This window comes from Mytilus californianus, unplaced genomic scaffold (genome assembly GCF_021869535.1).
Source record: "Mytilus californianus isolate M0D057914Y unplaced genomic scaffold, xbMytCali1.0.p SCAF_9, whole genome shotgun sequence".
NCBI classification, from domain to species: Eukaryota; Metazoa; Mollusca; class Bivalvia; order Mytilida; family Mytilidae; genus Mytilus; species Mytilus californianus.
In genome coordinates this window covers 86,312,569-86,335,831 of record NW_026262745.1, presented here as the reverse complement: position 1 = coordinate 86,335,831, position 23,263 = coordinate 86,312,569, and the positions used below count along the sequence as shown (strand labels likewise).

The following is a 23,263-nucleotide window of genomic DNA, read 5'->3' as shown; positions in this document are numbered from 1 at the left end:
GTCGACAAGAAGAGGGGCACAGTTGGTTCCCATTGGAATGCCGATTGTTTGTTGAAAAACACGTCCTCCAAACATAACAAATATGTTGTCAATCAATAAATCAAGTAACTTTATAATGTCCGTTTCAGAGATTTTTTTGTTTGAATCAGAGTAGGATTTAACCCTCCATAAGACAAGATACTTGTATCTACGATGTAGTAAGAAAGAAAAAAAGTTAGCAATATCCTTTAACTTTACTTTCCGCTATAAAGATGATGTTCTCTCACTAAATAATTTAAAATTTGTTGACTACGTTGAACTCATCTATCCCATCGAACTAGAGATAAAGGATACAACAGATACAGTTAAGTCTTCCCCAAATCTTGACTTACATCTAGAAATTGACAATGAGGGTCGGTTGAAAACAAAACTTTACGACAAAAGAGATGATTTCAGCTTCCCAATTGTGAACTTTACATTTCTATGTAGCAACATTCCAGCAGCCCCTGCATATCATATAAAGTTATAAAGGGGCATAACTGAAGAAAGGTAAAAGTGACGCTATCCAAATTTGTACTTGATCCGAGTTTTGTGGTAATAAGTATCACTTAAAAGTTTCATAAAATTTGGTTTTAGCAAACTTAATTTATGAAATTTATCCTTTTGTAAATGGGCATAACTCTAGAACAATAAATGTGACACCCCCAAAACTCAAGCTGATCTGTATTGTGTAGTAATAAGCATTGTGTATAAGTTTCATACATTTTGGTAGAGGTCAACGTTACAGTACGGAAACAAAAAATCAGCATTTTTTTCCATTTGTAAAGGGGCATAACTCTAGAACGGTTTAAGTGACACCACCAAAATTCAAACTTGATCTGTATTTTGTGGTAATAAGCATTGTACATAAGTTTGATAACATTTGATTCAGTCAAACTAAAGTTTCTATTTGTAGACAACGAAAATCAAAGGACGATAACTCTGTCCCCGGACCTAATAGGATAGAAAGACTTGACTAATTTTAATAAAACTTGGCTTGAACTAAGATTACGGAATTATAAGACAGTTATATAAAACTTGGCTTGAACTAAGATTACGGAATTATAAGACAGTTTATCAAGTTTCATGGCAATATAATATATATCGAAGACCATATGGTCATTCTTATATTAGAAACTAGGGTGTCTATATATAGCTATTATTTACGTTTAAATCTAACAAGTTTAACTATCAAGATTTAGACCTACAAAATTTAAATTTTACAAAAAAATACTTTTTGAACGCCTTAATTTAAAGTGTAGCATGTATGTTAAGCAGCTGAACACTCATTTGATGTGTCAGATTTATTACATTTCTTCAAAAGTCAATATAACTGAGTCTGTTTTTCCAATGAAGGGTGGGCTTTTATAAAATTGTAATTTTGTCTACCAAATTAAAATCTGTGAAGTAATTTTGATATTAATAATTCTTTCATATACATGTACATTTAATGTACTTTAAATGGAAAGAAAAGTTACAAGTAGCATACCACATGTTAGAGGAAAAATAATTTAGGGTCAATTTAGGCTGTAACACATAATTACATATGAAAATGCATAGAAGCTATGGGAAATAGAAATTTGTTTCTTTTTGGTTATTTGTACATGCTAATATAAGGTGACATGATACAAGAAGTCTGAGTGCAATAGGACTCTTGCATTTAACTTTTTTGCAGACAATAAAGTCTGATGCAAAGTGTTTTCACTTTTCAGTGGAAAATGTGCGTGTAATCTTAGTCTAAATATGCATATATTTGAACCACTTACTATCCCACAGAAGAAAAAAGGGTGTCCTATGAAAGGAAACAGGTACAGCAATCATTGTAAATTATAAAGACTTCAACTTTTATGTACATAGCTCCTTACATTTCTTATCCTCCAAACAGGCCATTAGACCAGGACCAGGAATACAAAACATTTTGCACATTTTTTCTGTGATAATCTACTGTTCTCATGTTTTTCTCGATTCAGGATTCCCATGTGATTATAGAAACTTGAAATAAGCCTCGAAACACAAATATCAATACACGAAAACCTGTCAGAGAGAAAGTCAGCTAGCTTCTCAGGCATAGAAATGGAAAGGGCTAAAAAATGCTTATTTCAGCCATAAATGTTAAAATTGAACATTTTTACAGAACGTCTATCAAATATGGATAAAAATCCTTTAATTTCAATTCAGTTTGACAAATTGATACCCTCAAATCATTCAGGGAAGTTGCAAACATACAGAATCTACATATACTGAATTCAACTCTTAGTTAGACAGCTTCAGACATACTAATTTTTGACCTTTTCAAACTGAACAAAATCACTACTTTACCTTTAAAATCATGCCCCCCATTTTTTTACATCTTATTTTGTCCCCTTACTTACTATTTTATGCATAAAATATAAAGAAATAAATTTGAAAGCTGTATGAAAAAAAATTGCAAGAAATACACTGTCCACAGTCTAAGGACTCTATTTGAAAATCAAAGAACGATAACTGTGTCCCCGGACCTACCAATCAATTTCTTCTTCATATTGTTCAATCTCTTCTTCAAATTGTTCAATCTCTTCTTCAAATTGTGGAATCTCTTCTTCATATTGTTCATTATGAATATGGTTTTTTCTGTGCTTTGAGATAAAAATATCAGTTTGTTTGCCGTTGAAATGTTCATATACTCCAACCTTCTCCTTGTCGGTAAGTATTTCCTGAGATGAAACTTCATTCGTGAAGTATTTTGGTGTCATACACGGGAAACGTATGAGGTATAACAAATCACCGAGAGACTTCCTAACGTTCTCATCAGTCGTCGGTATAGATTGCTCCTCGCATTGCAGTTTCGCCCATTGTACCATTCTTTGGTAAACTGTTGTTTCATCGCAAAACAGTTGGTCAGAAGCTAAGATCAATTTAAGGCAGTCACCAGATAAATGTAAGAAATCGTCGGACTCTAAACTAGCACTTCCGTTCTTTAAAATAAAATTCAGTGCTTCTTCTTCCAGATCTTTCATGTGGAAGTCATGTGCTGTTTGCAATACGACACATGCGTGATCGCCATCTACACTTGAAGATAAGAATTCATTACATTTATCTTTCAGAGTTTGTAACATATACTTTTCTGATCCATACAGAAGCCCTTTGATGTTTTTAGCGTCTATTACTATTTTTTCGGTGTATATATACCTGTTGGAAAAATATATTGTTGCATCATTCTTTGCATGTTACATGTAATACAAGGCATATAGTCTAATATACTTTCATATTTTTCAAAATACCCTCAACACTGAAATTTGTAATTGAGGTATAATTAAAAACGAATTGTTCAGAGAACAATTGAAGGTCTTTCCATCCGAAACTATATATATTGATACAAAAATATTAATATTCAATTAAAATGCCATTTCCAGTGTCAAATGGAACAATTGAAGGGGTTTCCATCCGAAACTATATATATTGATACAAAAATATCAAAATCCAATTAAAATGCCATTTCCAGTGTCAAATGATAATTTATTGTATGCCGATTTCAAAAATATATGGTTTCTATACACTTTTGTTTGAAATAAGGGATATAATTTGTCACTTCCGGTTGAAAAATGTCACTTCCGGTATACTTTGATAGTTAACTTGACACTGATTCCAAACAAAAATGGTTCTATATACTTTTACTTTAAATAAGTCCAAAAAATAGCTAGATTTTTCAAGGTCATATGGCTTGCAACCTAATGCAAAAAGTCCTATGGCTTTAGCACGTATAAATATAAAGTAAAGATAAAGGTCAAAATCTAGAACGTCAAATTCAACTTTGACCTTGACCTCAATTTCAATGTCATAAACCAAGGACTGCAAATCAAAATACCTTACGTCTTTATTAGATATGGTTAACGAGTTATATCACCATACACATAATTTTACATATAAAAGGGGAGAAAACTGCCTTTATATGTCAACGTACACTTTCAACTAAAATTAATGTGTTACGACATGTCGCAACTATCAATTTAGTAAAGATATGTTGTCGTTATCTTATACGGTTTTTGAAAAGAAGTGCAAATAAGCCAAAATCAAAATTTAGAATGTGACCTTGACCTTTAACCATGACCTAATTTTATTTTTTTTGGACTAAGGACCTCAAATAAATAGACTCTAGGTCTCTATCACTTATGGTTTTTTACCAGTTACAAATGCATATCACTTATATATAATGCATAAGGGGAAATAACTATCATATGGAGTCTCAGGAACGCTTCGATCAAAACAAATCTCAACATCCTGAGGATATAATGAGCAAATTGGTGAAATAATTTTGTCGTTATCTTTAACGGTTGCGAAGGAGAAGCTAACACTATAAAAACAGTGTTCGGAGAGATAACTCTTACAAAAAAAAGTATTCAGTTAAGCGGTGTTAGTTTTTAAAGCGCATACACTGTTCGATATCATATACCAAATATCAAATCGACATCTTGCGAAACAACCAATCTTGGACCCCGTATCAAACACACGAGACGGAAACATTCATGCAATGATTGATTGAATGATTGGTATGTTGGTTGATTGATTGATTGATTGATTAAACACTTGGGACCGAGCCACTAGGAACATGCAAAAACGGAATTGAAAGCCTAGATTTCATATCTAAACATTGGATCTAGCCTCTAGGAATACGCGAAAAAGGAATTGATAGCCTAGTTTCAGTGTTTAAACACTTGGAACCTAGCCTTTAGGAACACGCGAAAAAGGAATTGAGAGCCTAGTTCCCGTATTTAAACACTTGGGACTTAGCCTTTAGGAACACACGAAAAAGGTATTGATTGCCTAGTTCCCGTGTTTAAACACTTGAGACTTAGCCTCTATAGGAACACGCGAAAAAGGAATTGATAGCCTAGTTCCAGTGTTTAAACACTTGGAACCTAGCCTCTAGGAACACTGACACGAAAAAGAAATTGAGAGCCTAGTTCCCGTGTTTAAGCACTTGGGACTTAGCCTTTGGGAACACACGAAAAAGGAATTGATTGCCTAGTTCCTGTGTTTAAATACTTGGGACCTAGCCTCTAGGAATTCGCGAAAAAACGAATTGAGAGCCTAGTTACCGTGTTTAAACACTTGGGACCTAGCCTCTATAGGAACACGCGAAAAAGAAATTGTTAGCCTAGTTTCAGTGTTTAACCACTTGGAACATAGCCTCTAGGAACACGCGAAAAAGGAATTGATAGCCTAGTTCCCGTGTTTAAACACTTTGAACCAAGCCTCTAGGAACACGCGAAAAAGGAATTGAGAGCCTAGTTACCGTGTTTAACTCTTGGGATCTAGCCTCTAGGAACAGGCGAAAACTGGTGCAACAGGTTTATTTATATAGAAATTATGATGTTTGTAGGAACATGCAAGGATTTGAACACTCCTACAAAAATATCCTTGCATCTTCCTTTATAAATGTTTCTTTTTTTTCATAAGGCTTCCCGGAATGTGTGTCTTATTTACTTATTGTGTGTGCATTGTATTCAATTTTGACATGTATTTAAAGGAAATTGGACCTGACCTGCATGCATGGATCTTTTTTTTTAATCTACGTACATATTTTTAAAAATTCTTTTTGAAAAGGGGAAAACCCCTATTTTATATTAGGTAGCACGCGGTGCAGATGGTGTGATTGTGACGTCACCAAGCTGATATACACAAAAAAGACTGTTTTAAAAATCTATTTGCAAAGGAGGATGTCATCCAGACCACACCTGTGTATACAGATTGTGCTAACGGATTTATTTTTTTCATTTACAGGTCATTGATGTCGGATCATGCATGCTTTTTATCGTACACATATTAACGGGAACACAGAGTTGTTTTTTTAATGCATGTTTAGGAATTTGATTGTAGGATTTTACTAATATTTACGAACTTTGGAGCGATTTCTACGTCATTGATTTTAATTTCTCAATCCAGATTGGAACGTCAAGCGGACTGCACGTCATTTATACTGCTAACGGAAAATATATTTTCTCGATTCATTTTACAGGTAAACTATTATGCAATCGCTGACCACTGGTCTTCATTCATTGCATGCACACAAAAATAATGCTGGTGTTATATGTTATAGTACTTCAACAAAACGTTTATCGATTAATTTCCAGAAATACATGAAATGGAGCACAATTTTGCAGGAATGGATTTGTTTCAGAAAGAAGTGTATTCATAAAAAAGAAGGATTAGCATTTTTATAGTAAAATAGAAATGGGATTCTAAAAAAAGGAGGGGTAGAGGGGTGGTTGTGGGCCTTGGATGATTAATAAAGATAAATTGCATGTACGCATCATGATAGCTGTAAAGTTTGAAGCTATAATTAGTTAATTTGTTCATTTTTCCATTTCAGTGGCATGGAACCCCCAAAAATGACGCGTACCATTTCGACAAAAACTCTCCAGTTAAATCATGTCGCAACTAACATTTTGATCACCTTTTTTTATGTCGATAACTTTTTTCTGAGTAAAAGCAGCTTGAAGTGAATGTCAAAATTTAAAACATAACATTGACCTATGACCTTGACTTCATTTTCTAAGTTTGGACCCAAGGACCTCAAATAAAACAACTCTAGGTTTATACGGCTTACGGTTTATGAGTTCATATGCATATCACCTATATCAAATGCATAAGATGAAATAACTCTCCTATGGAGTCTCCGGATGGCTTCGGTCAAAATGTAGTCAGATCCTGAGGATATAACGAGCAAATTAGTGAAATAATTTTGTCGTAATCGTTTACGGTTGCGAAGGAGTAGTGGACAAAAGAAAAACAGTGTTTGGGGAGATAACTCTTACAACGTAAAGTGTTTGGTTAAACGGTGTCAGTTTCAAAAGCGCAATAACTGTTCGATATCATATTCTAAAAATATAAGCGACATCTTGCGAAACCACTATACAGCGCAAGAACAAAATGTGGCGGAAGAAAAAAAAATACTCAGAACAAAAGCAATAAGTCTAGATCTTTCCACGGAAAAGTGGAAAGACCTAATAATATAGTAATATGTTTGAAGAGTTGCCCAGTCAACAGGAATGATCGATATGGCTAAAATAATGGCTCCCTATTTCTAACATGATATAAAAATTGGGATAAAATGGTCATTTTTACAATGTATCGGGCCTTTAACAGTGACCAGATCAGAAATAGGAATTTTTGTTTGAAAATTTATGTATCATCGTTATTCTCTTAAGATCATAATGAGCATACATGTACAACTTAATTTACCTACCAGTTCAATGAAAACATGCAAATGTATACAGGTTTCTGGGTTCGAAAACATATAGCAAATGCGTCCACAATAATGTTTTACATTATGTTTATTATGATAAATGAGTTATTTCATCATTATATTTTAGGCTGTCGAACCATGCCCACAAGTTTTATGTACCTACTGATTGTTTTTATCAAGAAGACTATATCAAACAGAAAAATATTAAATTTAAAACGCCAGTAGTGAACATGAATTATGACCTCCAAATACTGCCGAACCCGTTATAAACATAAACATAAATATAAATACATTGCGACCTCGTGCAATTGGTTTTCCATAGGTCTGTTTGATTTCATGTTATAGATTTAAAAAACGTTAATTAACGTTTTTATCTGCATAAGAATAATTTTTTTGTGAATCGAATCAGTCGACGAAATGGTTCACCTTTGTTTCACTTTTAATATTGGCATTTTTTTCCTTTCAATGGCTGAACATGACTTATGCATGCATAACCAATCTCTATTTTACTGAAATTGAAGATGAACTTCTTCATTTACAAGGTAACAGTTGTAATATTGCACTATTAGGAGATTTTAATGCAAACAAAAAAGAACATTAGATGACTTTGTTGTACACGTTGACTCTCTTTTTGAATCTTTGGATAATTTTGATGATAATGAATTGCTAGTTAGTATATCTGTATGATTATCAGAAACTACTGTTACATAATATATCTCTATCAAGATTTTCGGAAGATACGTCTTCGGTTAATAATTATGGATATAAATTGTTAGATTTTTGTAAAAAAACTAAATATCTATATCGGAAATAGCAGATTGAATGGAAATGATAAATCTGTTGGTAAGGAGACATGTAAAGATGTATCACTTGTAGATTATTTCTTATTATCCTCAAATGTTTTTCCAAATGTAAAATCTTTTGATGTGTTAGATTACAATCCCCTATATTCAGATGTCCATTGTGGGCTATGTGTGCATTTGCATTCCAATGTAAAGAAAAATAATACAAAAACAAAATGTAGGTCATTGTAGTAAATCAAATTATATTACACCCAATTTACAATAACCTTGACAAATCTCACTACTAGCCTTGTTAATAGACTGCTCGACTATCTTCTCTACTACTTGATTGTCTATTATTGTCCTTTGTATCCCAATGAGTTCTTTAGAAAACAATTGAGTAACGCTTCGAATACCAGATAATTAGTTTGTTTGGTGTTCAAAGCTCTTCAATTACTTGATTATAACTCTTTGTTGCCTAATCTAGTTTGCAAATAGATATCATGTAACTAAAAAGGCATGTTTGTTTCGCGTTGATTTTTTCGTTTGAATTGTTTCGCATTTTGTCATGTCGGGACATTTTATAGCTGACTACACGGTATCGGGATTGCTAGTTAAGTTGAAGGTCGTAGGATTATCTATAGTTGCAGTAATCAGCTTTATTTTGACTCGGTGTGTTAGGGGACGACTACTTTATATTCTGAGGGGGGGGGGGGGGGACAAAATTGTGAAAATTAAAAGTCTTGCCTGGTTGTAAATGAATTTCCATCCAACTAAAAATGGTAACTGGTTGTTTCCTTAAATTTCTCATTGGCAATAATACCATTTCTCCTTATTTTATATACGACTTTGAAGAATCACTGCAACAAATTGAAATATATAATATTTTATAGAACGACCTTGGCATAAAGATATTAGTATACAATGGGCTAACGTATTCTTTTCACCAATATTGAGTTTTCATATGCTATGATCTGGTCAGCAAAGTAACACATTAAAAAAATGCAAAACATGTGAATATAACAATTTTAACAGGTAAGTTTATAAAAATCACATTCTAATGGGTATATAACTTAAAATGTCACAGTCCAATGGGTGACCATATCTTGAGTGGCTTAGACTTGTCCTCTGGTGTGTCTTCGTCGGTACTACTGAGGTAATTATCGTCTACGGGTGTGGAGTACGAGAAGTAAGGTGACTGTCGTGGTATAACTTGGAGAGGCATTTGATTGAAATTGAAAGTTGGATTACGCGACATCGAAGCATTTGGATATATAGGAATACGAAGGCTGCATGGATACTGTATACTGGTCAAATAAGTGCTGTGGTTAAGGTTGTTGTGGCACGTTAGTATAATTAACTTAAGGGTATTGCGGAATCATATTATAGGGAGCTGGATGGTGAAATTGTTGAAATTGTTGATTCTGGTATGGCATACTGCTATACGTCTGCGAGACATTTTGATTTGATTGAACAGAGGAATGTGCCTTTTTAAAAGAAGGCACAAAGCTTTCATTTTCAGAATCCGAATTTAATTCTCTTTTCTTTTCATCTGCCCTTTCTACCATTTTAGGAAGCTCAATTCTGTCATTTTGTGTGACAGGTGGGATTTTACCATTATAAATAGACTTGAGACACATAAGATGGCGCATCAGTATACTTGGTTTAGAATATTTCAAAGGGTCTATTTTTCTTAATCGGTCTTTCATGACTTTCATAAACGAAGCATCATTTCTTTCTTTGTACTCGGAGAACTTGTTTTGCTCTGTTGTGAGGGACTATACTTCTTGGCGTATGTTCCGAATTTTTGTCTGCAATGGCTTTCTCTCCTCGCGAAACTCTTTTGTGTTTTTCTTTCTGTCCACAAATCAGAAAAGTATAACAGCGGTCATTCTTGCACACATTAGTTCCTTTGTTGATGTCAGTCTTATGACCTTTAAAGTGACAGTTTGTGCATCTAAAAATCAAAACAAATCTTTAAGAATGTGACAAATAAAAGTGTTCGTGATGACTTTTTTGTACTTACATGAAATTAAAAAAAATCTAGAATTTAAAATTGATACTATGTTGAAAGAGCATTAGTTAATCAACAGAATAAATTAAAATATTTATAGGTTATGGAGCTCCTTTCCGAGATATTTGATTTAAATTTCTTGTGGTGGCTGCTCCTCTATTGGCGGGCGGGACTAAGAGGCGGATCGTAGATTTTTGCTCTATTAAGGATACAGATGATGAATTTCAGTTCTTCGTATATTGCGAAATAAATAAAAAATTACTTCTCTGAAAATGTTTCTGAAAATTTTGACTTTATGAGTTACACTAATAGCGGATTTTCCCTACAATATAGGGTAAACTATTTTGCCTCATACATTGTAACACCCATATCAATGCAAATGTGAGGTAAAAGTCCGAGTCAGCCGTTTCCCGCCGTTTGATGGTTATAAGTTTTGTTTTATAATATGTTGTAAATTGTATTTTGATTTTTCACTTTTTGGGTATTTTTTTTCAGTTTGTCACAAACAGGTTTTAATTTTTTAAATGACAAAAAAAATTATGGTTAAGAAGAAATGCTTTTTTAACGGTAAACAACACACAATGACCAGCGATAGGAATGTGACGTACTCATGAGTACCGGTATAATTCGTTTGACCTCTATAAATCTTCAGAAAATAATTCTTAAAAATCGACATTTTTTTCTTGATGTATGATGTTTGTCATATACGAACTCTGAATATGAATATCATAATTTTGGGCCAACAATAAAAAAAAGTTTCAACATAAGGTTTCTATGTTACTTCTATTTTTTTTTTATAAAAATTAATACTTGATGAAGTAAGTATGAATAGTGTAACAGCCTTCCATTCAAAACAAAAACATTAGACATTAAACCTGTTTCATTGTACCATGTGACTTTTCTCATTTGAATAAGTATGACCAGCAACAAATTTGGACTTCTTTTTATGTCACCTGATTACTAAACTTTTTGACTGTATACATGATTTTGTGTTTTTCATTGTTCAATTTCTATAAGTAACCTTAGTAATATTTTCCACTGGACATTTTTAAAAAAACAACCTTAGTCAGAGTTCGTATACATGTATATCATACATTAACATACGTCAAGAAAAAAATGTTTAAGAATTATGTTCTGAAGATTTATAGAAGTCAAACGGACTATTTTATAATAAAAGTTGTGTATACTTAAGCAGTCGATGTATGTCGTACGAACTAATTAATGAATCTAATGTTCACCCGAAAAGATAAGATAGCAAAAGAGAGAAAACATAATAAAGTAGCTATCACGACAAAAAAAAATCACAGAAAATCATAGATTGAGGAGCAAGAAAAATATATATAAAACAAAAAATTTACTTATAATTTAAATTTCCTTGTGGTGGCGGTTCCTCTATTGGCATTTCCAGTTGTCTAAGTTGATGCTCTTTATCTGCCAGTTCTATCTTTTTCTGTGATAGTCTGTCTTCAAGCTTTCCAGAAAGGAGTAGGTCCGGTAAGGGCCGATTTTGGCCTCAAAATTCAGGTTCATCGGATGAAAGATTTTGGACACCTTTTAAACACTTAAGTGTCTACTTCAGTCGATTCAATTAAGTTATGTGAAAAATTTGAACTGATTTAGTCATTACAGACGCTCGAATTCAAGATTAAATATGAAAAATCTATCAAATATGCCATAATATGTCACTTTTCAGATGGTTTTTGTCAAAAATGAAAGTGGCCGCATCCGTGCTCATTCTCAACCTTTATATATGTTATGTATTATCATCAAATACAACTTACATTTAAATCGTAAGAATGAACACAAATGCGGCCTCTTCCATTTCAGACATTTCTTAGCATGACTTAATGATGCTAGTACCCGATACATGTGCATTGTATTGTCAAAAACAGCCCATATTTATGTAACAGAAGTATTCTTCTTTCCAATAAATAGCTAAAAATTTACATTTTAACAATTTTGTAAAACTGCTATATTTTGGGGCCAAAAAGGGGTCTTACTGGGCCTACTCCTTTTGTTAAGTGCTGAAGATTCAGGTTCAAATTTACAAGTTTCTTTTTCATTTACGGCGCCATTTTTTAATTTCATGAGGGCATTTTCAATTTGTCTCTTTTCTCCTAATGTTAATACAGTTCTAAAAATGTAATAAATGTCATCCGGAATGTGAGTACAGCGTAACGAAGAGACATTCAGAAACTTATGTTAAACGAAATAATCCGAGTATTGTATAAATTCCTTCCCAATTTGGGAAAGAAATTCAGTCACTGTCATATCATCCATTTTGGTAGTATATAAATGAATAAGATTGAATTATAGTTCATTTATAGTAGAAAGTATGACATGTGAGTACTTTTTAAAAAATGATGAATGTGCATGTACTTGTAAGTTTAAACAAAACCTGTTTTCAAATATAACAGTTCTCAATGTGAAAAGCTGGACATTTATACATATTCCTTCACAGTGCATGTAATATGATCAAGCAAAATTCATTTGGAAGATACTATGAAGTTGGAAAGGCTACTAATGTTGTAACAAGAAGGACTATTCTAGACATGTATTTATCTGGAAATCATACTTGTGCATTTATTTCAAAACACTGTGCCGTTTCTCACAATACGGTTCGCAATGTCATTGATTTATATCAATTAGATGGTTCTGTATCTCCGGTAAAATATCAACATGGTACAACGAGGCTTAAAAGTTCCGAAGACATTTTCCAGGCTATAAGATACTATAAATTTCGCCAGCCATCAATTTATGGGAAGGTAAATTCAAAGTAAGTTATTGTCTGATGGAGTAACGACACATGATCTTTTACCAAGTCTATCTACAATTTCAAAATTTTGAGAAATGATTGCCAAATGTCACACAAAAAATTAAAAGTATGTGCTAAGGAAGCCTTAAGTGCTGAGAACCAACGACGATTTGACGAATATGTAAATACTGTCGCGGCAATTAATCCTTATTTTTTACATTTCTTTGACGAATCATCTGTCATAAAAGCAACTGGAAATAGACTTTATGGGCAAATTGTGAAATCGGACTAGACACTCAAAGCTCTTTAAGTTTTGAGAACTTTGGTATATATATGAAACTATTTGTATTACTATATGCAGACGATACTGTTATATTTGCAGAATCATCACAGGAATTAAAACAAGCACTTAAAGTGTTTAAAAATTAGTGTAACTTATGGAAACTCAAGTTAATGTATCAAAAACAGTAGTTGTGGTGTTCTCAAAGAGAAAGTGTACTGTAGACTATAATTTTGAAATATTTGGTGAAAAAATATATCAGCAGGACGATTATAACTATTTAGGTATTTTGCTTAATTATAATGGTAATTTTTATAAAGCAAGCAAAAAACTTGTGGAACAAGGAAAGAAATCACTATATTCGTTGTATACGAAAATTCGCAATATTAGTATACCTATAGATTTGCAACTAAAACTTTTTGATGTATTGGTGTCTTCTATATTGGCGAACTTGGGCGATACCCTACAGATAAAATTTAAAATGCTGTGTTTCTGGACCAAACTAGTTGGAAATGCAGAGAAATTGTCTGGTAAAATGTACAAATTACTGTTCAAATAATTTAAGGAATGACTGTAATATTTTTTCTGTCTATGAAGAAATAACATCAAAAATGTGATGCACACTGAATAACCCGCGTAGCGGGTTATTGAAAAGTGTGCACCACATTTTTTATGTTATTTCGAATAGACAGAAAAAATATTACAGTCATTTCTTATAATTTAATTCTAAATTTTATTTTAAACCAGAGTAAACCATGAAAAAACGTTGATGACGTCACGGTCACATGACAGAATTATGTCTATGAGCTGATAAACAAAACAACGTCAGCCAATTAGAAGACGCGTTACATCCAAAATTAAATTATATGAAAATGGCAATAGAAACATGCTCTGGGTTAATTATATTAAATCCATATTTGATGAAACGGGGTATAGTGAAATATGGAATAATCAAGAATATGTAAATTCTGATTATTTTTAAATTGTTGTAAGACAGAGATTACACGATCAATTTATACAAAAGTGGTTTTCAGATGTAACTAATTCTTCACAAGGGGAATGTTATTCTAAATCTAAGATAGAGTTTGAATTAGAAGATTATCTTTTACGGTTAAATCCTGTAAATAGAAACTATATCTGCAAACTGAGAACATACAATCTCAAATATCCGATAGAGACGGGACGTTGGGCTGGTATACTAAGGGATGAAAGATTGTGCAAAAGCTGTTGAAAATGAATTTCATTATATTTTCTGCTGTGATGAATTAAAAGATATTAGAACTAAATATATAGCGGGTTACTTTGTTAATGTACCCAGTGAGTCTAAAATGAATAAAATGTTGAATATAGGTAATACACAAGTTCTTACTCACCTCTCATGGTTTCTCCAAAAGATTGTAAAACTCTTATAGAGTCAAACTGAAAAGTCACCTTACTTCATGATCTAGTACTCGGATAACATATTTATTTACATTCCTATAACACAACACTCTAGTTACACGTGGTGGTGACGTGACGTACACGAACCGAATCGAGTGCACTCAAAACATAAATAGTTGAAGCATGAACTTGTGTATTACCTTTTGAAATATGTGTTATATCATATATACATTATACAATTATTTATAGTTACTTTGTCTATAATATATGTTCTAATAACTTGAAATTTTATAGTTCTATATATTAGATAATTTCTACTCATTCTGTCATCTGTAATTATAATGTACTATGTCTAATTGATGCTCCTGTGGCGCAGTTACTGCGTCTGAGTTTGTTTAATAAAGTTCTGAAAGTTCTCTAGCTAATGGGTTAAGATAAAGGTCACAGGAATACGGATTTAATCAGGTCGAATTATTCACTTGCAAGTGAATAATTCATCAACGATGTTTCTTTGCTTATTTTGACAAAATTGAACAAAATTGGCTTCTAAAAAACGAATTATTATTTCATTATTTCACTTTATTAATGATTGTACCAAAACAAATCATATTCCATTTTTTTCATATCTCGTAGCTTTAAGGAGGTTTTAAAACATTTTTGTCTTACGTATACATACATATAGTGTTAACTTTTAAATATGTTTCACAATAGGCTAATGAGAACAAAAAGACTGTATATTACAAACGAGATACAGCTTTAAAGAGTTAAATTCCTTCATCCAGATTAACGCTTTATACATGGATAACTATATCAAACTAATATTTTAACATGTTAAAATTACTATATTAACTTACTGTAACATCATAATAAAATATTCTGGAGTAATGTCTGCAATATCAACATCACCCTTTTCTGATAGGGGTCCTTCAAACATGCTGTAGAATACAGGGCTAGCACTCGCCAGCATGTACTTGTGGGCTTTGATTGGTGACTTGTCTGATCCAACATGGAATGTGACGTCACACATCAGCTGATTATCTAACATGTATTTCATACGATCTGACAGTGATTTTCCTATCTGCCAATCAGTTTGAGCTTCCATTGTCATCTTAAATTGAATAATTCAAACAAATCAAACGGAATTTTACATAGATGATAAATACATGCATGTGTATATGTGTATTAGCCGAGTTCTTCTGTCATAGTGATAATTAATACAAGCTCGGGTGTTCTGTACATTATTTCAGACTCATTTGTGGAAATATGATGCCTACTCGATAAAACCATTTATTATATAGTTGCGTCATCTTTGATAAAATTAAGATATTTATCTTACATATGAAAAGTTATCAATCACATGTATCTGTTTAGTTGTTGTTATTTTTCAGACCGGTTAGTATATGCTGACAGCAAGAGCACGAATCCATTAAAGCCCATGTTTTATTCCTGTGTATGAGTGTATGAAAACAAAAATAACAGACAAAATTCTACAAATTGAAAAAAAAAGTGTACTCAGTTTGCAAGTACTGGTGTTTTGCAGACGCATTTCCAACTATGCATTTATTTGACAGCCCTGAAAAGACTATTACAGTTGCACATACTATAGTATATGTTAAACTTTGTACCTTTTTCTCTAATTCATCTAGCAATTATAATTCACAGTTGTAAATTCTTTATTAAGATTATGTTGGTAGACAACGAGTTGTGTTTCTTAAGAATACAGATTTTACCATGTATACGAGCTATGTCGGTAACCTTTATTATGTTCTGTATTAAAAACAGCAGGATGAAGGATTGATATTTGTGGGGAAACATGTTTGACAGGTACTGTGGCAGTTTAACCAGGCAAGATGTATATAGCTTTCATATCACTTGGCCACTTATTCAAGATTCAACCGGTAAAAAGTATTTATACTTAATAACAGTCAACCTCTCCCTCTTTTTTATTTGTTCGGTTTTACTGTCGAATAGAAGAACATAAATATAAGGTAACGTCCTTGTCATTGGAATAACTATAATACAGACACACAGAAAGACAATATTTGATTGATTTATTGTTGGTTGTTTAACGACAAATATTTGAACAAATATCATGAATATGTTCACGTGAACATATTTTATACTTACTTTCACTCATAAGTATGTAAGGTCAATGACGAGAACAATGGAATTTATATCAATAAACTATATATTTCCTTATTTTATTTACATGGGTATACATTTTTAATAAGTACATTTTTGGAAGTAAAGACTTTAAGTTTAAAGTTATTCATTTTAATACTCACCTAAAAGAAAACAAGGTATGACAATTTTCAAACAGGAAGTAAAATATATTTTGTCACGTGTCTGAGTCAAAGAATATGATTATAAATAGTTATAAAGTCCAACATTTTAAACTGAGAACAAAATAAACACAGGTAAAATACAATTTAATACATGACAACTAGAGGCTCTAAAGAGCCTGTGTCGCTCACCTTGGTCTAAGTGCATATTAAACAAAGGACACAGATGGATTCATGACAAAATTGTGTTTTGGTGATGGTGATGTGTTTGAAGATCTTACTTTACTGAACATTCTTGATGATTACAATTATCTCTATCTATAATGAACTTGTCCCAGAAGTTTCAGTGGAAATTATTTTGTAAAAATTTACAAAATTTATGAAAATTGTTAAAAATTGATTATAAAGGGCAATAACTCCTTAAGGGGTCAATTGACCATTTTGGTCATGTTGGCTTATTTGTAGGTCTTATTTTGCTGTACATTGTTGCTGTTTACAGTTTATCTCTATCTATAATAATATTCAAGATAATAACCAAAAGTTGAAAAAATTTCTAAAAATTACCAATTCAGGGGCATCAACCCAACAACGGGTTGCCTGAATGGTCTGAAAATTTAAGGGTAGATAGATCTTGACCTAATGAACAATTTTGTTATTTTGAAAGATTTGCTCGAAATGCTTTGGGTTTAGATATATGAGCCAAAAACTGCATTTTACCCTATTTACTATTATTAGCCATGTCGGCCATCTTGGTTTGCGGGCGGGGTCATCAGACACAATTTTTTAACTACATACCCTAATGATGATTGTTTACAACTTTGGTTAAATTCATCTTAGTAGTTTCAGAGAAGATTTTTGTAAAAGATAACATAAATTTACGAAAAATTGTTAAAAATTGACTATAAAAGGGCAATAACTCCTTAAGGGGTCAACTGACCATTTTGGTCATGTTGACTTATTTGTAGAACTTACTTTGCTGAACATTATTGCTGTTTACAGTTTATCTCTATCTATAATAATATTCAAGATAATAACCAAATACGGCAAAATTTCCTTAAAATTACTAATTCAGGTGCAGCAACCTAACAACGGGTTGTCCGATTCATCTGAAAGTTTAAGGGCAGATAGATCTTGACCTGATAAATATTTTTATCTCGTCAGATTTGCTCTTAATGCTTTGGTTTCAGAGATATAAGCCAAAATCTACATTTTACCCCTATGTTCTTTTTTTAGCCATGGCGGCCATCTTGGTTGGCTGGCCGGGTCACCGGACACATTTTTTAAATAAGATACCCTAATGATGATTGTGGCCAAGTTTGGTTAAATTTGGCCCAGTAGTTTCAGAGGAGAAGATTATTGTAAAAGTTTACGGACGACGGACGCGGGACGACGGACGACGACGCCAAGTGATGAGAAAAGCTCACTTGGCCCTTTGAGCTAAAAAAATAACATTATTTAATCGACAAATGTACCTTTTTGAATGCAAACTATACATTTTTTTTTTTCATAAATAATTGATAAAAACGTCAAAAAATTTCCGTAGATATTCATGCCCTCTACTAAAATCCGGCACCTGCCCTTGCATAGGTTACTTGATGTTTATAATATTAGAAAATTACTAAAATAATAATTTTCCTACATATAATATATAATAATATTTGGTTTCGTGTAGTTCGTTATTGTCTAAGTCACTCTAAACAAAAAGATATTTTCAAAACTTATACTTAATATTGAATAACATTTAACATGTTTAACAGTGATTCATAATCCGTAGAGGAATTTTAGCGGTATCAGATTATTTAATTTAGAAGAATAATGACTATGGAGCATATGTGTTCATTTGCTGATTTCTTTTTAAATAAAAAGGCAAAAAGATCATTTTGATCCAGCAGCAAAAAAATATGATCATGAAACCAAAATTAAAGGCAAAAGTACCACGAACTGCTTTAAAAAAATGTATGACCAATGGGTTGAAGCAATTTACGGAAAGCAGTCGCGCACAATAAATATTCTGAAAAATACCAATTTAAATTTAATTTAAACAGACTATGGAAAGAAATCTGTGAATCATTTTGATCCAGCAGCAAAGAAATATATACGATCATGAAACCAAAATGAAAGGCAAAACTACTAATCATTTTGATCCAGGCGCACTGAAAACATAAAGTAGTCAATTTGACCAATTTAATTGGTCAGTTTGACCGTCCTCTAGATGACAATGCATTTTAATCATTTTGACTATGTTATTAGTCGTTTGACTAGATGATTAGTCACATTTGACTGAGCAGGGTGGTAATTATGACTATGGTATGAAGTCACAAGAGTGCACACGCTGAAATGTCTCGCCTTCTTTACTAATCATTGATATTATGTTGATAGTCCTAAATATAAAGCTTTATTACAACTGTCACATAAACTTAACATTAACCAAGTAAACTAAACATTGACCAATGAACCATGAAAATGAGGTCAAGGTCAGATGAACCATGCTAGGCAGGCATGTACAGCTAACAATTCTTCCATACAACAAATATAGTTGACCTATTGCTTATAGTTTAAGAAAAACAGACCAAAACACAAAAACTTAACACTGAGCAATGAACCTTGAAAATGAGGTCAAGGTCAAATAAAACCTGCGTGACTGACATATAGATCATAAAATATTTCCATACACCAAATATAGTTGAACTATTGCATACAGTATTAGAAAAAAAAGACCAAAACTCAATAACTTAACTTTGACCACTGAACCATGAAAATGAGGTCAAGGTCAGATGACACCTGCCAGCTAGACATGTACACCTTACAATCATTCCATACACCAAATATAGTAGACCTATTGCATACAGTATAAGAAAAACAGACCAAATCACAAAAACTTAACTATAACCACTGAACCATGAAAATGAGGTCAAGGTCAGATGACACCTGCCAGTTGGACATGTACACCTTACAATCCTTCCATTCACCGAATATACTTGACCTATTGCTTATAGTATCTGAGATATGGACTTGACCACCAAAATTTAACCTTGTTCACTGATCCATGAAATGAGGTCGAGGTCAAGTGAAAACTGTCTGACTGGCATGAGGACCTTGCAAGGTACGCACATACCAAATATAGTTATCCTATTACTTATAATAAGAGAGAATTTAACATTACAAAAAATCTTAACTTTTTTTTCAAGTAGTCACTGAACCATGAAAATGAGGTCAAGGACATTGGACATGTGACTGACGGAAACTTCGTAACATGAGGCATCCATATACAAAGTATGAAGCATCCAGGTCTTCCACCTTCTAAAATATAAAGCTTTGAAGAAGTTGACTAACGCTGCCGCCGCCGCCGGATCACTATCCCTATGTCGAGCTTTCTGCGACAAAAGTCGCAGGCTCGACAAAAATGACTATCTGTTATACTCGTCATGACGAATTCAATTGTTCAAATTGACTATTCACATTTGTCAGTTTGACAATTGAATGCAGTCCATATGACTTATTGAAATGGTCGAAACTGACCATGTTGGTTAGTCAACATGATTATTGTGAATAGCACGACCAATAGACTGTTTGACTGTTATTTTGATTTGTGTTGGGGTTTATTTTGTTCTACCGTTTTAATTTGTGTGTGTTTTTAATCGTTTTATTCGTTTTGTACTTTTATGTTTTATTTCTTCTATTACTACTTTATGTTGTTTCTCTTCCATCGGATTGACAAATACTCTGGAATATAATATCATAAAAATACCACAGCAGCAATTACTAACAATGACAACAGTATAGGACCACAAAGTGCTCAATGATCAAAACCTTCCTATATCTTTAGGTCTTAGAGCATCAAGGTGCTCTGATTGCTTGTTCTGTTGTTGTTTTAAATATTAGATTTTTAGTGGCCTTTGATAACCTTTAATCCATTTTTCAGTTCATGACCTCAAGCCAAATTATTTTCTTTCTCCGATTAAGAATTTTTGAAAACAAAATATGATGCAAGTGTTGCCATTACTCAATGACATATATTAAAGTCTAAAAATCAAATAAGAAAATATATTTATTATAAACTCATTTTCCCTACATATGATATCCCAACTTAAACAAATTATTATATACGTTTTCAGTATGTCAGTGTTTATTTCAGATATTTTGTCAGTATCAACTCTGCATATATCTCTGTGTATTCTCTCTGGTAAAAAAATCACTTAGCTGTTAATACAAATAGTAATGTCTTCATTGGCTGAAAAATATAATTATATCATTTTAAAAGCTAAAATATAACAATAAGTAATGTATATCAGTCTTGTCAGTTGAAAGAAAAAAAATTTTTTTAAAAACTTTGGTCTTGCGATTTAGAACACTTAATATTTGGATAAATCATGATGATGACGGGTTTGTTGGTGACATTGTCCTCGAGCACGAGGGGTAGAGGGAGAGCATATTTTTATTGTGTTTCAAATTCAGAGCTGTTTGTTGTGTCAGGACCAATACTTAGTCAATTAACCCCTGATAAATACAACTTGTATTGTCAAGACCGGAATATTGCTATTTCTTTATCTTATCATGACTTCACATCATTGTAACACAGACACAAACGTCCTTACATTCCTTCATCTCAAGAACAGAAAATTGCAATGCAATCATAAATATCTTAACAGTCAACCATCATAAACAAAAAAACATTGTAATGTAAGCACCAGGATCTTTAAAGTCACCAATCTTATACCACAACATTGTAATGTAAGCACCGGGGTCTTGACAGCCACCCATCTTATACCACAACATTGTAATGTAAGCACCAGGAGCTTGACAGCCACCCATCTTATACCACAACATTGTAATGTATAAGCACCGGGAACTTGACAACCACCCATCTTATACCACAACATTGTAATGTAAGCACCGGGATCTTGACAGTCACCAATCTTATACCACAACATTGTATTTTAAGCACCGGGGTCATGACAGCCACCCATCTTATACCACAACATTGTAATGTAAGCACCAGGATCTTGACAGCCACCCATCTTATACCACAACATTGTAATGTAAGCACCGGGATCCTGACAGCCACCCATCCTATATCACAACATTGTAATGTAAGCACCGGGATCTTGACAGCCACCTATCTTATACCACAACATTGTAATGTAAGCACCAGGATCTTGACAGCCACCCATCTTATACCACAACATTGTAATGTATAAGCACCGGGATCTTGACAGCCACCAATCTTATACCATAACATTGTAATGTAAGCACCGGGGTCTTGACAATTCACCCATCTTATACCACAACATTGTAATGTAAACAACAGGATCTTAACAGCCAGCCATCTTATACCCATTATTGTAATGCACCAGGATCTTGACAGCCACCCATCTTATACCACAGCATTGTAATGTAAGCACCGGGATCTTAACAGCCAGCCATCTTATACCCATTATTGTAATGTAAGCACCAGGATCTTGACAGCCACCCATCTTATACCACAGCATTGTAATGTAAGCACCGGGATCTTAACAGCCAGCCATCTTATACCCATTATTGTAATGTAAGCACCAGGATCTTGACAGCCATCCATCTTATACCACAACATTGTAATGTAAGCACCAGGATTTTGACAGTTATCCATATTATAACACAACATTGTAATGTAAGCACCTGGATATATAAAATCATTAATCGTGTTACACAACATTGTAATGTGAGCACCAGTAGTGTTGTATTGGGGATTCTAGATAGTTTTTTTGCAATATATTGCAATGTCTGGAATGTGTGACGTCATTCAGTATGTAGGAATGTTGTAGGTTAGGAATGTGTGACGTCCTTCAGTATGTAAGGAATGTTGTAGGTTAGGAATGTGTGACGTCATTCAGTATGTAAGGAATGTTGTAGGTTAGGAATGTGTGACGTCATTCAGTATGTAAGGAATGTTATAGGTTGAAAATGTTTCAGTGATATGTAATATCATTAAGCGCAGTTTCCATATATTTTAAATGGCAACATTGGTGTGTGTAAAGAAGTCAATATTGAACCAGTTAGGGTATAGGGACTTGCAGCATTGGATGTCCAATTCAAATAATGTTTATATAGGTAGAGGTATGACATCTTATGTTGAAGGCAGTAAATGGCAGAACCCTTTCCAGGTAAAGACATATGGACGCAATAAATGTATCCAGTTATATAGGAAATACATATTAACTGATACCACGGTCTATAATGGCAAGACATTGTCTGAATCATTGAGTGAACTTAGAGGTAAAAATCTAGGTTGTTGGTGTCACCCAACCCCCTGTCATGGACACGTTCTGATAGAATTGCTTAAAAAAGGGTAACTGTGTCTGACTATGTCATATATTTCAACAACCACACATCAGTTAACATGCTTTCTGATAACTCATCAAGCCAGTATGCAAGCATTAGATCCAGTCTGAGTTCAATATATCGCAACTACAATTTCCATCTAGGCGTAATAAAAATTACTGGAATCTGCATCATGTTATCCCTGATATGTACGACACTGGTTTTGACCA

At 33.0% G+C, this 23,263-nt stretch overlaps 2 protein-coding genes across 2 annotated transcripts in view; both read right to left on the bottom strand.

The window, feature by feature from the left end:
* Positions 1 to 23,263, bottom strand: part of LOC127714015 (BTB/POZ domain-containing protein 6-like) — a 160,064-nt gene that overhangs the window by 44,994 nt on the left and 91,807 nt on the right. The window lies entirely within an intron of this gene.
* On the bottom strand, positions 2,328 to 16,784 carry LOC127715384 (BTB/POZ domain-containing protein 6-like). Its single transcript, XM_052221423.1, has 3 exons — positions 16,740 to 16,784; positions 15,309 to 15,562; positions 2,328 to 3,186 (listed from the first exon to the last, which is right to left on the bottom strand). Exons 2-3 carry the CDS (start codon positions 15,560 to 15,562, stop codon positions 2,517 to 2,519), a joined length of 924 nt encoding a protein of 307 aa, XP_052077383.1. The 5' UTR covers positions 16,740 to 16,784; the 3' UTR covers positions 2,328 to 2,516.